Raw genomic sequence first — 24,640 nt, 5'->3', positions numbered from 1 at the left:
CTATCGCTGATTAATGATGCCTATCTATGTTTAGGAGTAAGCTATTTTGCTTTATTTCTTATATTTTTCCATAGGCCTATCACCCTGACTGTATCAAGTTTCTTCAAGCAGGAGGGTGAGCGACTGAGGGATGAAGACTTGTATAAATTATTGGCTGAGCTACGTAGGCCTGGATCTAACTTGAAAAGATTGAAATGCTTACCTGGTATTCTAAAATTAGACCTCAGTCCAAGACCTGATGAACTTCCACGATGCTTGGATCCGGACTTGAGAAGATTGACACCTTATCCTGACGAGAAGAGCCGACCATTCAAAGAGATACTTGAATTTCCTAGCAAAGTAGTCTCCCCAGATTTGTCATATCGTAATCTGCTTTACATTTATCCTAAGGTAAGCTGCATATACTTATTGTATGTCAATTTGAGCCATTACTGTCACTCATAATCCTGATCGAATGTTGCTAATATTTCTTGTGAAATAGTATCTTTACGTCCTATCAAACAAAGTTCATAATCTTATACATTTTTAGGAAGCTAATTTCAGTGCAAGGGCAGTGTCTGCTCGAAACATAGCGGTGAGAGTACAATTGATGGGTGGTGAGCACGAGGCAGATGCTCTGACCGCAATATTTGGTCGTTCTTCATGCCCTGAAATGACGCACGAGGCATTCACGTCCGTTTCTTATCACAATAAAAACCCAAGCTTTTATGATGAAATTAAAATAAGACTTCCTGCCGATTTAAGCGCTAAGCACCATTTATTATTTACATTCTATCATATCAGCTGCCAGAAAAAGGTTGAACAACCAAACGTCGAAATGCCAGTTGCTTACACGGTGATTATACATTTAAATAAGTACTGCAATTGAAAAAAAGTATACAAGATCTAGAAGAAAATGCGTAATAACAATGATGTTAAATAATTTTTCAGTGGCTACAGTTGCTCAGGGACGGACACTTGCAGTCAGGAGAATTCTGCTTACCAGCTACATTAGATCCTCCACCAGCAAACTATTCGTACATAGCGCCAGATGTGTGTCTGCCGGGTACAAGATGGGTAGACGCTCACAAGGGAGTGTTCACACTTATTTTAGAGCCTGTGTCAAGTGTACATCCCCAAGACAAGTATATTGACAGGTAAGGTTTGAAGAGAATGTTAACCATTCCTAGAATGTATAGTTGATTGTAATTTGTGCAAAATCTTCATAAATGCAGATTCCTTTCACTTTGTGGCTCTCTGGAAACTGGTCACATACCTCCACGAATCGGTGAAGCAGGAATGGAATCAGAGTTGAAAGCTTCAATGTTGGAACTGGCCAGAGCCTCGCCGGCTGCATTAGTTCGTTCGCTTCCTCAGCTGCTGGACCAGCTTGTCTGCTTATTAGTCAGGCCTCCAGCTTTGCCTTCTCAGCCTCTGAATATAGCAGCTGTTGTGTTTGAGGCTCTCGGTTTACTAGTCAGAAATGTGACAAACCTACCAGACGACCAAGTCGACACCCATGGGCGTCATCCTCTGCTAGCAACTTACACAGCATACCAATGCTGCTTGCCGACCCTGTCACATACCTCTAGCGTTGTTCGAGCTCGAAGTAATCCAGATCTGCCCGTTGAAGACCTAGAAATGGAAGCCCACACCAGGGGCCTGGATAGAACAGCCTCGATGCGTCAGGAATCGCCGTCTGTTAACAATCAGGCGGCAGGAAGGCTCCTGCATGAGGAGTTAGCCTTACATTGGGTGGTTTCAACAGGGCAGGCACGGGAACTAGCCATGACGCATTCCTGGTTTTTCCTCGAGCTTATAGTTCGCTCTATGGTGGTATCTTTGTCAGAGATTGACGGAGTCGAACCTCCAAGGAAATCACGGTTTTCTCCGCAGTTTTCAGACGACGTTGCTACCCTTGCGGCGGCACTAACGTCTGAGGTGATCGTACGCTGTGGAAAAGAAAACCGCACAGCTTCTAATCTTATTTCAAGCCTTGGAAATTTCCTCTCTGACTTACTGTCCATCATGGACAGAGGATTTGTTCTCTCCTTGGTTCGTGTCAGCTGTTGTTCTCTCGCTGAGTCGTCTATGCATGTACCGGATTCTGCTGCACTGTTTGCCCTCAAGCTTGATTTGGTTAGAACAATCTGTTCTCACGAACATTATGTGGCCTTGAACCTTCCTTTCGGAACTGGCTACACAGGGTGGTCAGGATCAGCTCCAGCTTCGCCCAGTCCATCGACCGGGAGCTCAGGGAGTTTAATATCAACTCTGGTACCAGGAGACCGAGCAAGGTTCTCAGAACTCAGTTCGGAGTTTAGACAGCAGCATTTCCTTGTTGGTCTGGTTCTCTCAGACCTTGCTAATACCCTCGAAATACCAAATCCTATGCTGCAAAATAAAGCTATTGGTACTGTTCGCTATCTCATGGGCTGTCACGATGTAGATCCAAGGTACGCAGATCCATCAGCTAAATCTCGTGTGGCTGCACTCTACTTACCACTCCTAAACATTATGATGGATGCACTGCCCCAACTTTATCATTGGGATTCTAAGGAGAGAAGCGTTTATCTGGACGAATCTGGTTCCATTACGCAATCTGTAGCCCTTGCAATAGCAGGAGGCGCGTCGACAGATGTGGCTGGAACGCAATGCAGAGTTTCCTTGAGTTCCGAGGCCACCAGGCATTTGTTAATGTGTGCTCTCTGGGTTTTAAAAGGCCTGGAAAAATCAGCTTTGGCACAGTGGTGCTCCGAATTGAGCTCTAGACGTGTTTTGAGTCTGTTACAAGTCCTGAATATTGCTACTGCAGCGTTTGAATACAAAGGAAAAAAGGCGTTGAAGAGGTGTCCACCTCAAGCTGCAGCCACCAGCGACATTAGGTCTAGATTGGAAGACGTTATACTCGGTCAGGGAAGTGCCAGAAGCGAAATGATGCTGAGACGAAAGGAAAGATCCAGCGGGGACCGACTAAGATGGAGAAAAGATCAAATGCCGTACAGGTGAGTTGCTGATTAGCAAAATTAACCAGAAGTTCTTGCATTGATACTTTTATTCTGGAAATCAGGCCCACCGAGCAGACCGAAGGCCGAGCAGTTGAGCAGGATGCCCATATTGAAGGGGCTCTTGCAGCTGAAGCTTCACTTGTAGTTTTGGATACACTGGAGTCTGTTGTACAAGCTGATGGTGGAGGAGGTATGAAAATTGCTTGAAGTTCTACGATAAAAACAAAAACGGTAGAAATATTCATTTTAGTACCTTCAATACTAATTTGATTTCATCTAATTCCAGGTGCAGTAGTTGGTGCAGTCTTGAAAGTTCTTCTTAGAGCATTGGCCAGAAATCAAAGCACCTTGGTTCTTCAGCACATGTTTAACACTCAGAGAGCTCTTGTATTCAAGTATCATAGTGCGCTTTTTGACGAGGAAAGCGAACGGTGTGGAGACTTGTGTCTGACGTTGCTGACCAGGTGTAGTTCGCCATTAAGTGCCGTCAGAAGCCATGCAGCAGCTAGTTTGTATCTGCTGATGCGACAAAATTTTGAAATCGGAAATGTAAGTTGAGAAAAGTAATTTGAAACCAGACTAATTGCTTAATTTATATTTAAATTGCTTTCATACATATGTAACGACGATTTTTGAAAATTTTGCATCGGTAACGTTCTTCTTTATTTTCGTCAGAATTTTGCCCGAGTAAAGATGCAAGTCACAACTTCGCTATCTGCGCTAGTTGGTCGTGGTAGAGCACCGAGTGAAGGTGCGCTCCGGCGAGCCTTAAAAACCGTCTTGGTCTATGCTGAACGTGACACAGAATTAGCGGACACGAGTTTTCCAGAGCAAGTTAAGGACTTGTTATTCAATCTCCATATGATCTTATCTGATACTGTGAAGATGAAAGAGTTTCAGGAAGATCCTGAGATGCTCTTGGACTTGATGTACAGGTACACGTAAACCATTATTGCACTTATTCAATTTAGGGGCAAAAAGCGTTGTTCGTTTACATTTACATATCTTTGCGCAGTTTCACTTGCCGCTTGAAGCAAGTCGACTTCAAAAATAAAGGATGAATTTTGTAGCAAACAAGATGATAGTTATATTAAAATTTCCTAGAATCGCAAAGGGATACCAAGGATCACCAGATCTCAGATTGACGTGGTTAGCAAATATGGCGCAGCAGCATATGGAGAGGAAGAATCACACGGAAGCGGCCATGTGCTTAGTGCACAGTGCAGCTCTGGTTGCAGAGTATCTTCACCTTTTAGAACCAGGTGGAGGAGGCAGGCCAGTAGGTGCCGTCGCTTTGGCACCTGTGACACCAAACGCTCTTGAGGAAAGTGCGGTCGGAGATGACGTGCTGGCAAGACGAGAAGAAGGATTGTGTCTTGGGCCAGATTTTTCGGAAAGTGGTTTGGCTGGGCTCCTAGAACACGCGGCTAGCTCGCTTCACGCTGCTGGAATGTACGAGGCCATCGCTGATGTTTACAGAGTGTTGTTACCCATAGCTGAAGCCGCTCATGATTATAAAAAATTAGCGAATATCCACGGGTACGAGATTCTCTATGAAACTAACTATTCGTAAAATATGTTATCTGTTTTCACACATTCCGATAAGTTTTCACGTCGTTTTTCAGGAAACTGCACGAGTCCTATACCAGAGTGGAGCAGCTTGCTGGAAAGCGTGTCTTTGGAACGTATTTTAGAGTCGGATTCTACGGAACACGGTTTGGCGACTTGGCTGGAGACGAGTTCGTCTATAAGGAGCCGACTCTGACGAAACTTCCCGAGATATTTTCCAGGCTTGAAAATTTTTACGCTGAAAGATTTGGCGCTGATAATACCGTAATAATAAAGGATTCAAACCCGGTAGATCCCAGTAAATTGGAACCGGACAAAGCCTATGTTCAAATAACTTACGTCGAGCCTTACTTCGAGCCTCATGAATTACGGCATAGGCCGACGGTGTTTCATCGAAATTTCAATATCAGTAAGCAAAAATTGAACTTGACCGAAAGTATTTATCTATAATCTGCGCCATCTTGACAGAATTTGTTTATTATAGAACGCTTTGTATTCGCTACCCCCTTCACTCCGAGCGGAAAAGCTCATGGAGAGTTGCGGGAACAGTGCAAGCGGAAGACGATATTGACTGTAGCGACCCATTTTCCGTATTTGAAGACTAGAATTCGGGTTGTAGCAAGAAAACTGATTGTGTTAAGTCCCATCGAGGTCGCGATTGAAGATATACAGAAGAAGACAGCCGAGGTAAAAGATCTATTGCTGGTACGGCAGTAGTACTATTCGTGACGAAATTTTATGGAAGGATGTTCATCTCTTTATCACGATGTGAAAGAAGTGTATTTATCTTATCGCAGGTAGCAGCGGCGACTGCTCAGGAGCCTCCGGATGCAAAAATGTTACAGATGGTTTTGCAGGGATGCATTGGAACAACAGTGAATCAAGGTCCGGCCGAAGTAGCAGTGGTCTTTTTATCCGGCCTGCGAGATCAGAATGTTCAGCCCTCGAGACTGCAGCATAAACTTCGGCTCTGCTTTAAAGATTTTTCTAAAAAATGTCTAGACGCTCTGAGACGAAACAAAAATCTGATCGGACCTGATCAGCGTGATTACCAAAAAGAGTTGGAACGAAATTACCAAAGGTTGACTGAAAGATTGACACCATTGATCGCTTGGAGGTACGTTAAAAGAACCCTATGAAATGATCATTAGGCGACATAGTACGTTGTGTCGTACTCATAGAATATTCGGTAGACAATATAACTGATGATCTTTTTATATTGTTTCAGCGGACCAGCGGCGCCAAACCAGACGTTACCAACGTCACCGCGCTGGTAAGTTTTCTCGTTCTACGATCACATTCACCAAAGATATTACCTATTAATTCGACGCATAAAGTTGGGACGCGTACTCGTATCGTATTGAAATATTCTTTCTCAAGAAATCTCATATACCAAAGTACTTACGAAAAAAGTACTTAAATACTCTAATATTTATGCAATAGGATTTTATATTTATACACGTATGGTGCCGTAATCTAAAGAACAAAAACGATCGTGGTATTGCGATTTTAAAATTGGAATTTTCGACATGACCGAGAAAGTGGTGGCATGTGTAAGAGCAAGCATATAGCGTATGATTTGCGAGCCGTAAAAAAGGAGATAAATTTACCAAGTATTTCTATCAATGTCTAAGTCATTCGAGAATCGGCGAACATGACGAGTAGCACATGTGTAGTATTTCACCAAATATTTTATTTATACTCAACTTTGGGTATACCGTGGTATGATTTTATTATTCGAGGGGAGATAAAATTGAGAGAAATAACGTCGAGAAAGTACGGTTCTAATTGTACCGAAACGCACAGTTGATGATATATTTTATAGCTCTCGAGCACATAGTATACTATAACATTTATTGTTACTTATAATAAGTAATGTACGATTTTGTATTGGAAAAAAAAATATATATAAATATATACATTTTGTCGTGATAGCCTAGCTACGAAAACATATATCCGATTTGTGTCTTGATATTTTGATCACCGCTCGTTCCCAATGATCGTGATTGATCCCAAAGATTTGATCCGCAACAAAAACGTAGCTCGCGATCTCGCGCCACTGGATATTTGAATAATTTGCAAGCCCTTCCGACAGAGTTCGCCAGGTGTAATGCACGCGTCGTGTTCGCTCGAATCAGCCACAATAAAACTTGAGAGAGTTGACGGCGAACCGTCGCGGCGAGACTGGGGGGCGGTAACTGGGCTCCCGAGGGATTACCAGCCACAGCTTTTTATCCCCCTTATGCATTTCAGAGTGGCCTCGCATATTCCGAGCTTCATATATGCTCCTTGCAAAGTACACATGCTCGTAACGTACATCTAGCAGGCGTATACGCCGGGCCCCTGGGTGCACCGCCTCCCGCGTCACGCCTCGCTTTCGCGCACTGCGGGTGGTCGGTACAGAGACGAAAGGGGCCGCAAGATCTACGTGGAAAATAAACTCGAATGATGAATAACGGCCTGCTTTTTACGAGAGCCGCAATATTTTCCTTTTTTAAGCTCTCGTAAAACCTGTAGTCTGGGGTATGTTGTGCATAGAACGCGGTCGACGCGGATCGTCTTTGCGGGGTTAGACTTTCAGCCTTTTTATTTACTCGGTATTGTTTACGCTAAAGGAGAAGTTAAAAATAAAAACTGCATGGCTGCTTTAACACTATTGTATAGTGTACGGAAATAGAAAATTCACTGATTCAAACACCGTTTCAAAGCGTGGAAACGTTCGATTTAAGGTTCGGTTCGTGTTACGCAAACCTTTTTCTGTAGGTACTACTTTTAATGTATAGCAGAGATGAACTTTTTCTAAATTTTGACGAAGACCTTGCGGTGCTGCTTCTCGTTTACCTCCAACTAGATCTATATCGCAGCGTCTTTGAATCCTTTCAAGTCTGTACTTCCTCCGTTTCAAAGAGAAAAACGGTTTTTTTCTTTTCTTAGCAAAAGCTTTGATTTAGACTCCAGTTTTCAGTGTATAACTGGAAGCGAAAATTTCATACCAACCATAGTTTTTGGGTTGAAAAATCAATTTTCATATCCACTCGTCCAGACTTGAGGAAAATTTTTTTCATCCTTTTGCTTCAATTGCTTTAGATAACCAATTTCTTTGCGATCTGAATGATAATTGGCCGGAAATCACTCTCAACAAGTCGTAGGATCAACGATTATACTGTGGCAAACACAAAATTTTCAAAAATTTTTTGATCACCTTCATCAATTTCCCTGACTCAAGTTGTCTTCTTTGTATCGGAATCCAAATTTTAGCGCTGGTTTTATTTAAGACAAGGAAAATTACTGCGGGCCAACCCCGTGCTTGTATGTCTCGGATGCAAACACGTAGAAGCAGCGTGAAGAAGTCCGTCAAGCTTCGCAAGCGTCTGTGCTTATACCACTCACGTAATGGACCCAGGCTGCGCTTCTCGAGGCCTCTGCTCCTCCAGTATGTGCGCATATAATTTTTACAGGGTCTAAATATTCAGGCTGGAGAAACGTCGCGTTCCGAGTAAAGAACCATGTCTGTTTCATTTTATTCTTGAATCACTTATCGCTGAAGACAGTGCCCCGTGTGCTTTCCTTGTGTATTTATTACTCAGGCGAGTACCTCCCCTGTTTTTCTTTACTTTTTCACTATTTTCGCTCACTTTCGATGCATTTGAAAGAAAATATATAGGCTTATAGGTATGTATGCCTTAGGGTGGTCCTTATTTAGGGTGTTGATGACCCCCCCCTCCCCCCAAAATCAACTTGATATAATTCAAAAACAATCGCCTAATTATCTCAGATTTTTACCTCAACGTTAAGATAGTCCGCTTTGTTATCGAAACTATATTAGAGTTGAGGTAAAATGTGAAAAAATAGGCAGCTATTTTTTAATTATTTCAAGTTGATTTGGGGGGTAGAGCGGAAAAAATTCATCACCCTAGATAAAGATTACCCTAGTATACATACGTGCTTGAAGCTGAAAATTATCGCAATTGATTTTTTCCGGTATCCCTCCGAATCTCGGCTGCGGGACCGTCGTTTAATCCATCGCGCAGTAAATTGCTCCGTGAAAACTGTCGACGAGCGCGAAGAAGCTGAGGGTGAAAATGTTACGAGAACGGATTTTCCGATCGATCGACTCCGGCTGCGCCGCTCGGTATCGGTGAACCATGCTGATTGCGGATTTCCAAGATCACGTTATCGTCATCACCTCGTGTAGACAAACACGCGTGCGGATTCTTAGCTCCAGGAGACAAGCGAGCCGTCCCTTTTTCCTCCAAGGTTTTCCCACTTGGTTTCACCGTTTCGGTACCGACGTGACCCGCTTTTCAAATTTACCAAGTTACTTCCGAGACGGAGGAAATCATGCTGACATCTCGCGCGCTCGTTTTTCGCTCACTGTAATTTTGCAAAAATATATTCAATATCTTGGAAACGTTGAATTGATGAAGAAAATAAATGTCGCGTTGGTTTTTTTCTTTCTTTATGATATCCGAAACTCGAACTTCTGCAGGTATCATGCATCTTCTCTTCGCTAGTCTAGTACCTTTTTTTTTTTTTTACTTCGTAGGAGGGGGGTTGAGCTGAAAAAGAGTAGGATGAGATAAAAGGCCGGTGTTATCATACTTTCACATCACACTTTCGCAAATCCTCAACATTTAGTAGACAAAGTTTTGAAACAGTCGTGAAACTCTGCGGAGAATTGAAAGAAGAAGAAAAAGGACGATGGAAAAAATGAGAAAGAAAGAAAAAATATTGCCCTTATGTTGTTATCAGGATAACGAGAGAGAAACTCTGCCAGATTATGCGGGAAGGGCGAGGTAAAGAAGCAGGGAATCCGAAACTCGACTTTTTCGGATCCGTCCCGTAATGTAGGGAGGGAGGCGAAAAGGATGAACCCTCGAACCTGCAGATTGTGGTTCGGAGGGGTGATACGAGCCTTCCCTCTAATCAAAGCTCGGTCCGATTAACCCTCGTTAATATTAATTCAACTCTACATTAATTTTTTATTAGCCCACTTGTCCCTCCGATGAACACCCCCCTCCCCCCCCCCCCCCCCTCTCTCTCTTTGTGCACTTATTTCTACGGACCGCATGCGTCGGTTTTACTTGTTAAAGTAACGCGCACATTGCCCCGCCTTACCTTATACCTAGTCTCATGTGTATGCATATATAGGCATATATCGGCACTCGGCGTTATAGGTATAGATATGCATGTACACAAATATGCTCACCCACGTACACCGCCTTACAAGCGAAAGCTTGTATACATATATGTATATGTATGTATACATGTATATACGCGTGAGATGGACACGAGCAAACTGGACTTTATCCCTCGTGGAAGTGGACCCGTGTAATTAAGTGCCGACCCACGCGCTATCCGCCGACCGTTGTCATCCGGACTCACCGGAGACAAACTTGGGGGCCACGCCGTCCTCCAGGATGAGATTCATCCATGCCAGGGGAATATTAACCCTTCTTTGCGACCGGCTTCTGTATATGGGACTTTCTTTTACAAACCGAACAACTTTTTCTGACAGACACATTTTTTATTTTGTTGGAATTTTTTTACGGGTTCTATATATCGAAAAAAAGAGATACGTATTTAAGGATTTTATTTATTTTTTTTTTCACATATTTTGGAAAACAGAGTGGATTGAAAATTTGAGAATCTGGTGATTTTTGGCTTGTAGACTCGTTTTTTTAAATTCATAAATCCGTTTCTTTTTGAGCTAAATAGTTCTTTTTATCATTTCAAAGCTAGCAGAATGTATTTTAATAAAAAAAAAAAAACAGTTTTATTGAAAATTATCAACAAATTCGTATTGTTATAAGCAATTAAAATGTTTTAATCGATTTTTAACCATTGAAAAATACTACAAATATTAGAAGTAAATGTAAGTATTGTTCGTTGTAATGCAGAACAAGGTGTTTTTTATCCAAATCTGTCCGGCTTGTGATAGAAAGTCCCATATACATATATGTGTATATCACCTACCCACTTGTGTCCGGTCGTCACGGAAATCCTCGAGTAATGTAATTGTCTCGGAATTTGCTCCTGGACGAGGAAAATTTTCGCTGTTTTTTCTTCTCTTTTTCGTGTTTTTATTTTTCATTTTATCGTCAGGCTTTTGCGAGCTTTGTCTTCTACAGTTGTTCCAGGCGCGTTAGAATCTTGGATTTAACCAACCATGCAGTGGCTACACCGGTCAGGGAAAACCGGGAGGTCGAGGAAAAGTGAGGAAATTTTGCAATTAGTTAGCGAATTTTGTAACGGTACGCGAACAAGAAAGGACCAGAGCTTTCGTGGCGAAAAGCAAAATTCTAAGAAATAAATTTTTTCCATATGCTCGCTTCCATAACCCATTAAATTTGTTGATCGTAAACGCATTTTTGAATTATACTCATTGATTTGAAGCTCTGTTTATTAGATACTCGAATTTTTACTATTTTTTCGGGTCTTATGATTAATCAGGACAAAATTATAATCCCATCAGGGAAAAATTGGGGAATAAAATTTGCTCGACTATTTTTCAAGTCGAGTAAATTTCGAAATGGAGTAATTTTCAAATTGGAAATAACAAAGCTCTGGAAAATTTCAACGCATAATTTTTAATCTTTGCACGTTAATCCGAATCGTATCTGACAGCCGTTTTTAACTCTGGATATAAGAAAAGAATAATAATAATAAATAAAAAAATTATAAGATGTTTCCGCAATACTAATGAGAATGATTTAAAATCGTTGGGATAATAAACCTTTCAAAATAAACTCGGCTGGTCGCAGTTTTGTAAAAAAAGTTCAGAAAGTTTGTAAAAGTTTCCACGAGGCATATCGAGACCAAATACTTGAGTAATTGAGTGCTTATAATTTAAATTCCATTTGAATTGGGGTTTATTAACGTTCCTCTAATACCGCAGGTATTCGAAATGAAAAATTGATTTGAAACATTGGGAGAACAAACCCGAAACACGTCTACACGCCAAATTTCGCGATCTTGCCTAAAACCCGGGAATTTTAAATCAATTGTGAAATACACACCCTCACATATGTACATGTATAGGAAAAAGTTGAGGGAATTTTATTGAAAATCTTGAAATATGGGCGGATTAAACGAGGCGACAAAAATTATAAATTTGATCGCTATAACGACCGGATCTCACGTTTCAGGTACAAACATACGTTAAAATTGTCTCGATCCGTGTTGCGCTGCGCAAATAACGCAAATATACGCACGTATAAGGTACAACTTTTACATCGATGCGCTATTCATTATCATATTTGAGGATCGTTGACAGGCGAGGCGGTTCCTGGCTGTAAACTTTTCCCCCGCAATAACTGCCGGATGAATTTACTCCGCTTACTCGGAAGTATTACAGAGGGACTTCGGAGGGTTGAAGTCGGAGTCAAGGCTCGAGGGTTGAGGGAGGGCCTCTTCCTACAGGCTCGACTCGGAAACGGAAGCTAATTGTTAATAACTGCCGAGTCTCCGGGATCTCCGCTTCGGCGGATCTAATCTCTCGAGAATCTCTCCCCCTCCCTCCCATTCCACTCCCTCTTTCCTCCCTTTCTCAGCTTCTATCCAGTCTTTCGCTACGTCTTGTCCGAGCCTGGTGTGAGTGGATAGAAACACAGGTACACCTACCTTCACTCATATATTACGCAGGTATCAAGGGAAGAAACTTTCGGAGCTCTCGCGTGTTAATTGTACCTTTATAACGTTACTGTTATACACGCCTTCACCCATGAAGAGCCGCCTTAAAATCTACGGCTGAATTAATTAGTCAGTGCAGTGATAGCGAGAGCGAGACAGAGTCGTAGAGGGAATATTGAATTGAAAACTTGGAATTCAGATTGAATCTAAAGCGATCGAAATGACGAGTAACGTAAATCTAGGTATTTTTTTACTACAGTATGAATATATTTTTTTGGTGGAATGAACAAAAATTTCAAAACAACGGACACCCTAGTGTTTATCAAATTTTGCTCTATTCGGTCAATACTATGAAACAAAATATTGGAACCCCAGTAGCCCTTTATTTTTACAAAGCCTTCCACTATTTCCCCTAAAATTAACTGGCTTTAGAAGCGCGAAGCCTGTGCCGATTGAAAAAAGTTTTAAAAACAGGCCGCATGCGGATATTTGACGTGCCTTAGAGGGACTAAATTTTTCAGCAGTCGATCGGAAGCCTTTTGCAGACAGGGATGGAATTAAAAATTCTCATTAAAACGACCCGACAGCAAAGAGTTGAGATCCAAGGAGAAGATAAAAGCGATCTTACTAACGGTGTTAACGCGATCATCAGTTCCCAGCTCGTTTGATCCGCGTTGCTCAAAGCTGATTCACTCCATCAAGGGTTGCGCGTGTAATGCAATGTAACTCTGGGCGCTTCGTTTCGAGGTTGGGGATGTATGCGTGTAATAAAGAGTGACTCGCGACGCGTACCTACCGCGGGGATAAATGTGGAACAAAGTTAACATCGGCACATGCCACGCATCGAAACGAATTCGTCAACGGAGCATTGGGGATTAAACCGGCGGTGACGAACCCGCGGAGGATAGCACCCGAGGGATTTATCCCGCAGGATTCGGGTCCGTGGTCCTGCCTATCAGAGGGTGGAACCAATCTGTGGTACTGCAGGGTACAGAGTAATGGAAGGAGTCAAAGGCCGTTCTAGCAACTCGAAAAATAACTCAGCTCGAGTCCAAGTTATCGCATACTTCTCGCAACGACGCCTACAGAGCAAGATTTTATACGCGGAAATGTATGAAACGCGATGCCAAAAGGAAAAAGAGAGTCGCGCGTGTTCTGCAAAAATTTTTAGCGAGTGCAGGATGGCGAAAAAAGTATTATGTAGGTACACACGTCACGTGGGGTGGATTCTCGCGAGACTCTTATTCATTAGATTGTGTAATCATGAAACACATACCTGCCTCCAGTTTTCGGATATGCGGTGTGTTTCGCCTCATTATTGCGTTGCGAATTTGCAAAAATTTATAATTGGATCCACCGGAGTTCAACATTGTTATACAGATGTTTGGTACGTATGTACATACCTATGTTGTATCGTACAATTCGACTGTACGGCCCAGACTCGTGAAACGTATCTCCTGTGAATATCGAAAAAAAAGTTGTGAAAACAGTTTTTTTTTTTTCGTTTTTTCTTTTTGCGCGGTACTTCCACCACCGTGAGAATGGAAGAGTCGGTCGGTTTGTCCGACAAAACTTTCGCGATCATCTCGAAAACGGCGGATTGAAAAATCTGAAACTGATAAAAACTTGGCAGCCGAATGAAAAAGTTTTTAACAAAAAATTAGAACTAAAAAATGTACAGATATTTATGTTTTTTTTTTTTTCAAATATATAAACTGAGAAAAACGTAATCGTTTATTTGGAAAAAGTATTAAAGAGGAAACAGAGTGTATTGGTGAAGCGTTGAAAATAGATTTATTTCCGGTAGTTACGGAAGTTCAAATTAAACGAGACGTGGCGATTTTTCATGCCTTCATTATTTTCGTCAAGCCTTTGCCGATACTATCGCGATAGTTTGTCGGACAGACTGACAGTAGTAAAAAAAACCTGCAGTTTTGCGTATTTTATAGGTTCGAAAACGTAAAGATTCGTTGAGATTAGAAAAAGTGATTTTCGATCGAAACCAATACCTACTTTCCTTATATCCTCGAAGGTGATGAATATTTAAGAAAAAAAAGAAAAGAAAAGGAAAAAAAGCCTATGAATTTGAAAAGACATAAAATTAACCCGGACTTTATAGCCTTGGGGAATATTCGGCGGTTTACATTAGGCGTAAAACTACATCCGTGAAGGGTGGTAGGTAGAAAGGGGGGAACTTGGGGTTGCCAAGAGTGGTTCGAGTAGCGCCTGCAGCCGCCCGCCCCGTGGTGAACCCTCGCGAAATTGGCCGCCAGTTCGATTGCCGTTGCTAAGAGAAAAGATAGCGATAAAGCAGAGAATGAGTAAGAGGGAAAAACAAAGGTATAGAAACGTAGGAGAGCGAGAGGAGAGCAGCCGCGATCGGGAAGGGAGAGAAAAGGAGCAAATTGAATCGCCTTCCTCTTCTCGCACAGCGCGAAGGTATACATATAAGGTGGGAACCTCCCTCGTCTTGTTCCTTGTTCCTTCCTATACCTGCACCACCTATAAAACGAACCGTCGCCCTCCTTCCCAGGGTCGTTACGCGACTCCCGCAGGGAAATCGCGAGACCCCAAAACTGCAGTATCGAGCTGCTCTTTGTCGCTTTGAGCTTGCGAGGATGTCTCCTAGGCAGCTAGTGAATTATTTCTTTCCAAGTCCCATTTCAGACGTGCCGAATACAGACTACGGGATAAATTTAGTCGCGAGTATCGTTCGTCGTGTTGATTTATAACATTGCCAATTTTTGCCAATTTTAAACGCCGCATTGTGTTTTTTTTTTTTTTTTTTTTTCTTCTTCTTGCAAGTGGGCAAATTTGAAAAAAACTCGAATGTAGGAGTGACGGAAACTCGAACTTGAACAATTGACTTTTTCTCTTTATTGTTAGACCGACAGCGTCCAGACATTCGTGCTTATTTTACCTCGTCGCAGGCCGTAGCGACTGGCTACATGACGTAACTTTTTAACGAGCATTGTTACATCCCGTTTGTCAGACCTGGAGGTGGGAATTGGTTCGAGGTTTTATATTTCTAAAATATTCCCGTACCCGGACGTGCACGTGCGCAAATGCATAATTAAAAAACAAGGTTAATTAGTCCGTTCTCCGCAATGACGGCTTACACAACCTCGTGTTCGGTATAGTATAGCTAATTCACTGGCAACTGCGAATCACCGATGCGAACTTATTATATATACGAGCTCCGCACGAAAAAGCTTGAGCGAAACTGTAGCAGCGGCTAAACTACGTTAACATATAAACGGTTGATTGTTGCCGGAAGCATTAAGTCTTGAATGCGAATTGAAAAGAGCTATATAATCGACGCCGCAAGAGCGGCCGATTTGTGTTCAGGGGGTTTGCGGTCGTGAGCTTGGGGGATGAAAAGCTCCTGCAGGATCAGGTAGACGCGGCGTAAACTGCGGCTTGTTGCCCCTCGGCACGGGGTGCATGGATGCTTTCCAAGGGATTGATTTTTATTGCGGTGGTCGAGCCGACGAACAGATGGCTAAATAAATTAGCTCTGGTAAATTAGGGCGGGAAGCACACCGAGAAGTAGACCGAGATTTAATTGCCGGAGTCTTCGTGATGCCCGCCCCACGCAACCCGATGATACCCACAGAATATTCTGAGATCTTTTTAACCCCCGCAAAGCCGATCGCCGGCTGATCGACACTCGCGGCTTTCGTCAGCGATGGAATGCATCCGCGATCGATGCCCGGTATTATAAGGGATGGATTTTTCTCGCGAAGGAAGCGGATAAAAGGAGAGAAAACGGAAGCGGTAAGGTACATATTCGAACAAAGCCAATCGCGGGGAATCCGATCGGGAAGCACCCCCCCGTCTTCTCCCCTCGCGGAAACTGGTCCATGCAAAGTTTCATCCGGAGCATCGACGACGTGTGCAGTGCAGCCGGCTGCCACCGTTTCTCCGCACTTCTGCACTTCGCTTGTCTTCTTGTACTAGACGGATCGAATGCCTTATACGTGCTCGAATTAAACGACCCGTTCGCCATCCCCCGCGAAAGTGTCGATGCTGCAAAAGGTCGAACGAGACTTGGACCACATCGCGCCCCTCGCGCGTCTCCGGGAAAACCGGGGTCTAAGACGTCGTCCGCTCCACCCGCCGACTATAGGTATAGATGTAGGTATAGGTATAGGTATGCACACAAACACACACAAACACACACAAACACACACAACAATCCGTCCCGCCTACTTTGCTCCCCGATAAACTGCAGTCCGTCTTCACTAGCAGCCCGAGTCCCACGGGCGAATTCCAGGGGCTGTGGGATGTCGGTTGTACAAGGTTCGGAAAAAAGATCAGCACGACGTGGAATCCATCCGCGTCCTTGATTTATCTTTGGGCTCTTCGATTTTATTCATGTTGCGTTCGAAGCAGCGAGGTTCCAAGTCGATTGCGGTGATTTTGATTGTTGAGGAAATTTAACAATCCTTCGAAGTCTTTCGAAAAGCTTCGGGAATTTCATTTTACTGCACTTACCTTTCGACGTCGGATGGACGAATTTCAAACTTCTGAAAATATCCTCATAATTGATCGGCGACGTTGAGACGACGGTCTGATCGAAGGATATCGGTTCATCAAATCCTAGAAACGGCTTCACTTCTTCTCTTTTACACGGTCCGAATTCCGCGCATTCCACGGCTCACCCCTGCACCTTGTAAGTAAGAAGGCGAATCACCCGTTATAGGCACGCCGGAGCATCTCGACGTCGAGATCGAGGGACTCGGTGCAGCTGGGAGGGTGGCGTGGGAGGGGTTGGTGCCTTCAGCCCCGAAGCGCAGTGAAGCGTGGACCCGATAAGGGCCTCCCCCCATCCCTCTCCCTCTCCCTCTCCCTCCCCCGTTCCTCACTTCGTCTTCCGAGCGCATCCCGGTAAGGCGGGGGGTTCGGGGGTGGTGGTCGAGGGTTGAGGTACACACCCTGGGCGCGTCTCGGGCGGCGAAGGTACACCCCCAGGAGTAGTCCCACAATTTATTCCAATATTCAGGCGGGGTCGACGACGAGGAGCGTCTCCAAGGCTCGCGGATGCGATGGTGGAGGTGATCCTGGTCGAATCGTCGTCCTCGTCGTCGTCGTTGGGTCTGCGGTACACCTTCAATTTCACCCGTCGTTACGGTTTATTTACAGCCGGTATACTTCCCTCTGCACACCAGGAACGCGATTTGCCGGCCTTTACGCCATTTTACACCCCACCCTCGCCCAGATTTCCAACGACGTTCCACCGATTATGGGAGGGAAGGTGAATCTCTGCACGTGTTATAAATAAAATTCGTTAGTTTTCCAACTACGGGTATTTCGAGTCGAGTTTTAGGTGCAACTTTCGATACTTTTTATTGGGGTTGTGGATAAATTTAACTGAAATTGTGAATCGCAATTTCTCGGTATATATTGAGTATCAATTTAGTACGCTTGCAAGCCGAGAGTTTTAAAACTTTGAAGCGATAATATCCGCGACGATGTTCTGCCCTGTGTATCCTACGTCTAATATACTCAACGTTCTCCAGCCGGAGGGCAACTTTTGTGCAGCAGCTGGAGTCGCGTGCTGTTCAGAGTTGTATTAAATTCTTTAGGATCAGCTGCACCCTGCAGTTTATATCAATTTTTAATAGCGCTGCGATTTTTTAACCTTCGCCAGCGAACACCTCGTCGTTACAACAAGTATGTCCTAAAACTCCAGGTGAGAAAAAACCTCCCTTATATCCTTTCTATTGTCAGTTGAAAAGGACGATGCGCAGGTATCCACACACACGGTCTCTTAAATCTCATCCTCATTTCGCGAAACTGCCGGATTCCTCTTTGAGCCCGGATTTCGCTAGCGGGGTCAGAAGCTCCGGGCATTCAATTTGCCGGTACGCACGACTAGACATAACCTCCTTACGTATAAGGATGTGGACCGAGGTACTCACCGGCTGATGCGGATATCTCTCGTATACCTACCCATAATAATATCCGCAAAAAAGACGCTCGAATATCTCTTTTCGCGACGATTTCAGCGATCGGCGATAGCTCCAGGGGCGTGCGTGCGGAATTGTAAAAACTGAATAGAACCGGGCTAAAATAAGACGAAGAAATACAACGGCGAAATCTGATCGCCACGTGTGGTCCAATAACTTCTTGTTGCTCCTCATTTTCTTCCTCTTCCTTTTCCTCTTCCTCTTCCTCTTCTTCTTCTTCTTTTACGTCCCTCGTCGAAATCGGACGTCGTCGTCATCGTCGACGACATCGGGGTGTTGTCGCCTGGTACGCGTGTCGTCTTGTCTCCGGTGACGGTGACGGCGGTGCCGCATTTTCCGTCAGGATGGCGTCTGGAATGCGTCGGATATCCGAGCGTCCCGACGCTCGACGTCGGATTTCGACCACCGCGTCGCTTGGATTCGATTCGCGTTTGGGCGTCGGGCTTTCATCCTTGTCCCACTTCTCCGGGACCGCAGTTTTCGCGTAGGTATACCTGGAACCTATATTTCAGGATGTGCAGCGAGCTCGGCTCGTTCGAACGGAAAACTTGCGGGGCGGTGCGGGCCGGCGGAAAGAATGGAAATCGAGACATAACATGGGGAAGAAATAAAGAAATAAAACGGAGGAAGTCTGCGGAAACTACCTTGAGATTTACAGCTTTGATATACCCAAGTATAAATAAGCGCGAGTTGCGGCGACGGCTTTCTCACCTGCAATCGCGTGCGGAATTGGAAGAAGGAAAATGCTGTAAACGCGGATGCTTGCGTCGAATACCGAAGTTAATACAGGCCTGCGGATCGCGTCGGACCCCGAAGCGGCCGGAAACCACTGGCTATACAAAAATCTTTGCCTCGATAAAGTTAATGGAACGGATTCGAATGATTGTTCAATTTCGCGAGGGTCTTAGATTCCGCTGAAGCAATTCTCCCTTTATTCTAAACGAACCTCTCCGCCCTGATTCCGAGACGGAAAATTCAGGAAGGAACGAGAGGTGGAAGCCCGCCGGAAGGGCACATCTTTCGTCTTTGTCTTATACATTATATATATATATATATATGTATAATGTATATACCTTATACCCTGCAAGGTATGACTGCCTTTGCACACGATTCACCCTGACTCCAGGCTTGTGCAGACTTCCTGCTTCTTATTTTATTTACATACCTTATACTTCCTCTTGCGAAAACCTTGTTTCATTGAAAATTAAGGAAACAATTTTTTGTCTCTGCTACTCTCTTTCACTCTTTCCACCAAAACAACGCTATTATCACGAGGAAGGGAGTTAATATCTTCTACTTAGTGAAACTCACTTCATTTGCAAACTTATCAATTGTAAGGACAATTAATCTTCTTAATGGACCGATAAAATAAGGATAGTAGTGTGGGGCTCAAAACTTGGAAGGGTCAATATTTCGAATGGACGATATATCGAAATTTGAAACTGAAATGGGAAAATAAAGTAACGAAAGGTGAATTGTTCGAAATATTGATTTTTCAAAGTGTCACTGATTAGTAGTTATTCTATTTTCACATGTTTCAAATTTCAATATATCGGCCACTGGAAATATTTACCTTTCCAAGTTTTGACCCCAACCCGTTTCTCCGAGGCAATATGGCGTCGAACAGGTTGAACAGCTGATTGTTTTTTGCAAAAGAATCGAATAAAAATAATCAGAGAGCGAATACTCTGTATGCAAATTATCAGATATTAATTTCATACCTTGCATCGACGTGATGCGGCGTAAAAAACGTAATAAAAAAATTACTATTCGAAAGAAAAAATCTGAATCAATGTTCGATACCGCGAATGTCTCACCTACCACAAACAAGATGCCGTGTTTCGATACGTTGAAATCGAGTTTCCAGGTGGTGGAAAAAAAACGATACAAGCCTCATTCCACCTCCCCTCTTTCTCTCTCTCTCTCTCTCTCTTACTTTACGGACAAACGTAACCGAGCCCCAAAGCAGAGGGACGTTTTACCGCCGGTACAAAGGCGGATATAACCTGGCTATACTGCAGGGAGGCAGCCATCGAGCTACTGTAAAGATAACGCCTTGCCGAGTGTAACAGAGCTTTAAAGGATACCTGGTTGGGCTGGCTCTGTGCCGGCGGGTAAAATGTTGGGCGGTAAAAGGGAATGCAAAGCAAGGGAACGGGCGTAGTCGTCACTGGCCTCGTCCTCGTCCTCGTCCTCGTCCTCGTCCTCGTCGCGCCTCCCTTCACGTCAGAGATTACGTGGCGGAGCGCGAAATAGAGTGCGGAGCGTGGCACCCCAAGTGGAGCGTTAACTCGCCCTGCCCTTCCCTTCCCTTCCTTTCTGTCCCATCACGCCCCATCCCCTTTGGTCCCTTTCCCTTTCCCTTCCCTAGTTTCGCTTCCTCTCGCCGGTTTTCCCTTCGCCTAACTCTAGGCCCGCAGTCTCGAGCTGAATGTCCGCCCGTAAAGGAAGAGAGACGAGGGCTGCCTTGGCTTGGCTTGGCTTTTGCCTTGTCTTTGGCTTTTGGTTCAAGGCGCAACGGTCCTTCAACCCCCGATGAGGAATCCGCGGGGGCCGAAAACAATTAGCCTTCACCGCTACTCCTACCTCCGTTCATCCATCCCCCGCGTTCCTCGCGGGACTGGAAATTCCTATGAATATATCGATATCCCATTAGACGGAAACGGGACCTGGATCGGCCCGGAGAGCGAGGCAGGAATGGGGGTGTTTGAAGAGTCGACGAAGCTTCTCCCCTCTTTCCCTCCTCAATTCTGGAACCAAAGCTTCCACCCTTAAACTGTACATCTATACATTATACAATACATATGTATAGCAACTTCCGCTTTGCTGGGGTCGCGAAAACGCCTCCTCGCAGAATTATACACATGTGCGGTATACAGTACATATCTTATATTGTACTAATTTATACATATACATATATATGTATATACATATTTAGAAAATAATTAAAACTGCTTACCTTAGAAAGATGAGCCAATATTTACGCGAGGATGAAGAAGCGTTTTTGGGAGTCGCCGAGGGTCCTCAGGGAATGAGGAGGGACATGCCATTGGCTATATATACGCTATATATACTAGCCTGTTCTTTACGCACGTCGCAAAAACCGACCGTTTCGCAAGCAATCCTCACTCTCTATCGCTCTCTCGATATGTAGGTGCCCATTTTTTACTTTCCCCATTTGCCAGCCCCACGACGCTGCATACCTTATACTATGCAGGACTGGGAGGCGAGGACCTCTCTCGAGGAGGTTTCGCTTAAGAGCCAAAGGGACCGACCCTTATGCTTATTGCACGACGCCTTGAGATATCGGAGAATTTTTTTTTTTTTTTTTTTTTTTTACCGAATCGAAACTGTTGGCTGTATTCTTTCCTTCCTTAAATCATGGGGATATATCGGGAGATCGGCTGGTATACTTCTTTCCGTATACGAATTTCATCCCTGGCAATGATCGCAGCTTTGAACGGTGAGAATCTTTCGGAAAATATCAAACTTGAGCTGATTTTATATTCGAATGCGATGAAATCGTCGTATCGACGTTGATCTTTGGTGACCGTTTCAAATCGCGAAACGAATAATGAAAGGAAAGAAAATAAATGAAAGCAGCGAAAAAGGAGAAACGAACGGTGCGGAATTTGCGAGGAATTTTGCGAGGCGATTGCAAACATTGCGAGGCTTCGTGAAATGCTGGTGTCAGAATTTTTAGGCAGTTTTGCAAATTATGAGGGGTTGAAAGTAATCGTTGTTCACTGATTTACATATATGTATATAATATGTATATGTACACATACCCACATGTTTGTATACCTATACAGCATACATACATAAATCGACACTGGCGTACATACGTATGTTATTATATACATATTGTGTGGCTCATACATGTTTGCCCGTAAAATAATGCCGCGCAAGCATTTACCTTTAGCAATTTCTGTGAGGTACTCTGCACATTAGCGTGGTTGTAAGATTGGTGGGATGGGGTTGGAATTCTGAATTTGAAAAATTCCGCAGTTTTTTCAGGCGGAGAAATTCAAGATAAAGAAATCAAACTTTGACGAAACGTCAAAGCAAAAACATCAAATCTGCAAGATTTTAATTTCTGCAAATTTCTGGTTTGATGAAATTTCCCCAATTTGATCCTTCTTTGTTTTGGATTTTCGATATTTTTGCGGTCAGAATCTCGGTCATTCTGATTTTCGGTTTTTCTGATTTTTTACACCGAATCGTTGAGTAAACTGCGCCGTGTGTGTATATTTTTAATTTTCGGAATTTTACTTTATCAAAACTTTATTTTTTGGAATTTCTCTCAATCGAAACTTCACTCTTCGAAACTTTGCTCTATTGTAATTTGAATTTTCAAAACCTTGGATTTCGGAACTTTGAGCCGTCGTGTTTCCGAAACTTTGTTGTTTCGTAATAGTTTGATTCCTTTACTTCAAGTTTCGCCACCAAATACTTCGGAATTAGGCACTTTCGGAACTTCATCTCCGTCCCCGATTGTAAATAAAGTAACAAGCCCACTAAACCATAATGCTGACAATAAACAGGCGATGAAAATCAGTTGGTCAATAAAGAATGAAAAAAATTAAAAAAAAAACGGAATGGAATGAAATGGAATAGCGTAATGCTAAAAAGCTAAAAATGACCGAAATTTATAGCTACGTTTAAAACAGTTTTTTATACTCGCGATGCCGGCACGTTCCCACGATTACTGTACTGCACCATAAATCACTAGCTAACAATAAGGTAAATCTAGCGGAGTGAACACAATTTTTTTCTTTTCATTTCTTTTTATTCCTCAAACTGAAATGTATAAAGTACCTTTTTCCTCGTTGTTCGCTGCTGGGAATGCGAGCGAAATTGCTTAACGCTGTTTTTTCTACTTTTTTGTCCGAGTGTGTGTGTTTGTATGCGTGAATGAGAAAAATAAAGAAAATAAACAGAAAATTATACCTTCACTCGTTTTTCAGTGAGAAATTGCAACCCGTAACTTTTTCTCTTTATTTTACTCTTTACGTATACCTACTCGGCTTTCAAAGTGATCCGATAAAAAACTTCATCAATTTTCATCATTGATCTTATATTCAACGTTTCGTATGTATTATAAGGATGAAACGGAGCTGGGGGGTCAGTTCGTGTAATCTTTTGAGGATCCCAGAACAAATTTGCATGTATGGATACGCAATAAATTCGATTGCGAACACGATCGGCATACAAAAGCCGCATGTTTACGAAAGTTTCTTCGCGGTGAAAAATCGATACTTTCATTAATTTTAAAAATATCTCTTAAAAAATACAAAAATATCGAGTACTCATATGACAAACAACGCTGTGACATTGACGCTATATTTCAAATCTCTTTAGGTAAAATCTACCTTGAAAATCTAATGTTTTCTACAACAATATTACTTACACTTTTTTTTTCCCGTGTATGTGTGTGATTTTTGAAAAATATTTTTATCGACAACTCCGCGACTCACGCGAATAAAATAATTTGAAAAATATCCAAAACGTACAACCATCGTCTAAAAAACGTCTAAAAAATATCTCCCTTCAGTTCAGCAACCTCTCAAAAAATTCCACAATTCCGATCTGTTCGGGTCGATCCTCAGCAGATTCGATACGTATTTCGGGCGGTTCAGATTGTCCTTCTGCCTGTCAACCGAGGCTGTTGAGGTAGTCGAGCCCAATTAGCATACACGCCTGGGGCAACTGCTGGCATACCTATTGTCTGTAACACGAGCCTCGATACACACCACACGAGTACCTACACGTAGGTTCGGTATAAGTACGTTCAAGTAAACCAAGTACCGCAGGCGGTCCTGCAGCTATTTGTCCTCGTCAAATTTGCTATATCTGGGGTTAGTAGGTGGGTTGACTCTTGACGTTGCGCCTGTTCCGGACCCAAGAACGATAATTTGCTCGTACTCTGCACGTTCGGTCGGATGTTATGGACTGTTAACTGGTATTATCGGACAAGGTGTCTCTGCCTACGTAGCCCTGGTGGTATGGTACCCAGGCTCGTTGCGTGCCAGAGTCAAATCCATGCTGGAAACCTGGGAACCTGGCGAACCTGGTTCGATATGTTTACAGAATTTTTTTCTTCAACGTGTCGATGAACACGTTACGTGATTTTTTTTTTTTTAGTTTTTTTTTTTTAACCTTTTTTCTCTTTTTCAATTGAAACGTACCGCCCGTTAAACAACGTACATCATACCTTTTCCACGTATCGTTCATTGTTACAGCTTATTGTTGGCAGCGTGTTCGGATGAAAGCATCAAAGAGATTCGACCGCTGCTTTCTCTTTGAAATACGCGCCCTCTCCAGCTGGTATAATATACTGTAAACACGGTTTATACGTAACAGGCCAGAAATAAGGGAACTAACTGTGTGTTGTATAGTTGATTCGAAGAATCTCTGTACCGGCGTCGGCTGTCTTGATTGATAATTAGTATTCGGCGTGATGATCTATTTTGGAAAAAT

At 43.2% G+C, this 24,640-nt stretch overlaps 1 protein-coding gene across 5 annotated transcripts in view; it reads left to right on the top strand.

Annotated features, from left to right (window-relative positions):
* Positions 1–24,640, top strand: part of LOC124412082 (dedicator of cytokinesis protein 7) — a 58,979-nt gene that overhangs the window by 2,470 nt on the left and 31,869 nt on the right. For 2 of the 5 annotated variants that reach the window (XM_046891684.1, XM_046891685.1), the window contains exons 9-21: positions 75–390; positions 530–835; positions 931–1,136; positions 1,215–2,984; positions 3,050–3,177; positions 3,274–3,536; positions 3,663–3,922; positions 4,092–4,526; positions 4,613–4,965; positions 5,041–5,243; positions 5,354–5,673; positions 5,785–5,829; positions 10,662–10,767. In XM_046891684.1, the coding sequence (XP_046747640.1) occupies positions 75–390; positions 530–835; positions 931–1,136; positions 1,215–2,984; positions 3,050–3,177; positions 3,274–3,536; positions 3,663–3,922; positions 4,092–4,526; positions 4,613–4,965; positions 5,041–5,243; positions 5,354–5,673; positions 5,785–5,829; positions 10,662–10,719 (4,663 nt within the window). In that variant the 3' untranslated portion in view covers positions 10,720–10,767. Of the gene's footprint in view, positions 1–74; positions 391–529; positions 836–930; positions 1,137–1,214; positions 2,985–3,049; positions 3,178–3,273; positions 3,537–3,662; positions 3,923–4,091; positions 4,527–4,612; positions 4,966–5,040; positions 5,244–5,353; positions 5,674–5,784; positions 6,510–10,661; positions 10,768–24,640 lie in introns of those variants that run through there. The other 3 variants (XM_046891686.1, XM_046891688.1, XM_046891687.1) reach the window with 2 other exon arrangements.

The sequence above is a fragment of the Diprion similis genome, chromosome 11 (genome assembly GCF_021155765.1).
Source record: "Diprion similis isolate iyDipSimi1 chromosome 11, iyDipSimi1.1, whole genome shotgun sequence".
NCBI lineage: Eukaryota > Metazoa > Arthropoda > Insecta > Hymenoptera > Diprionidae > Diprion > Diprion similis.
The sequence above is the reverse complement of the archived record's forward strand: the minus strand, read 5'-3'. Positions and strand labels throughout refer to the sequence as shown.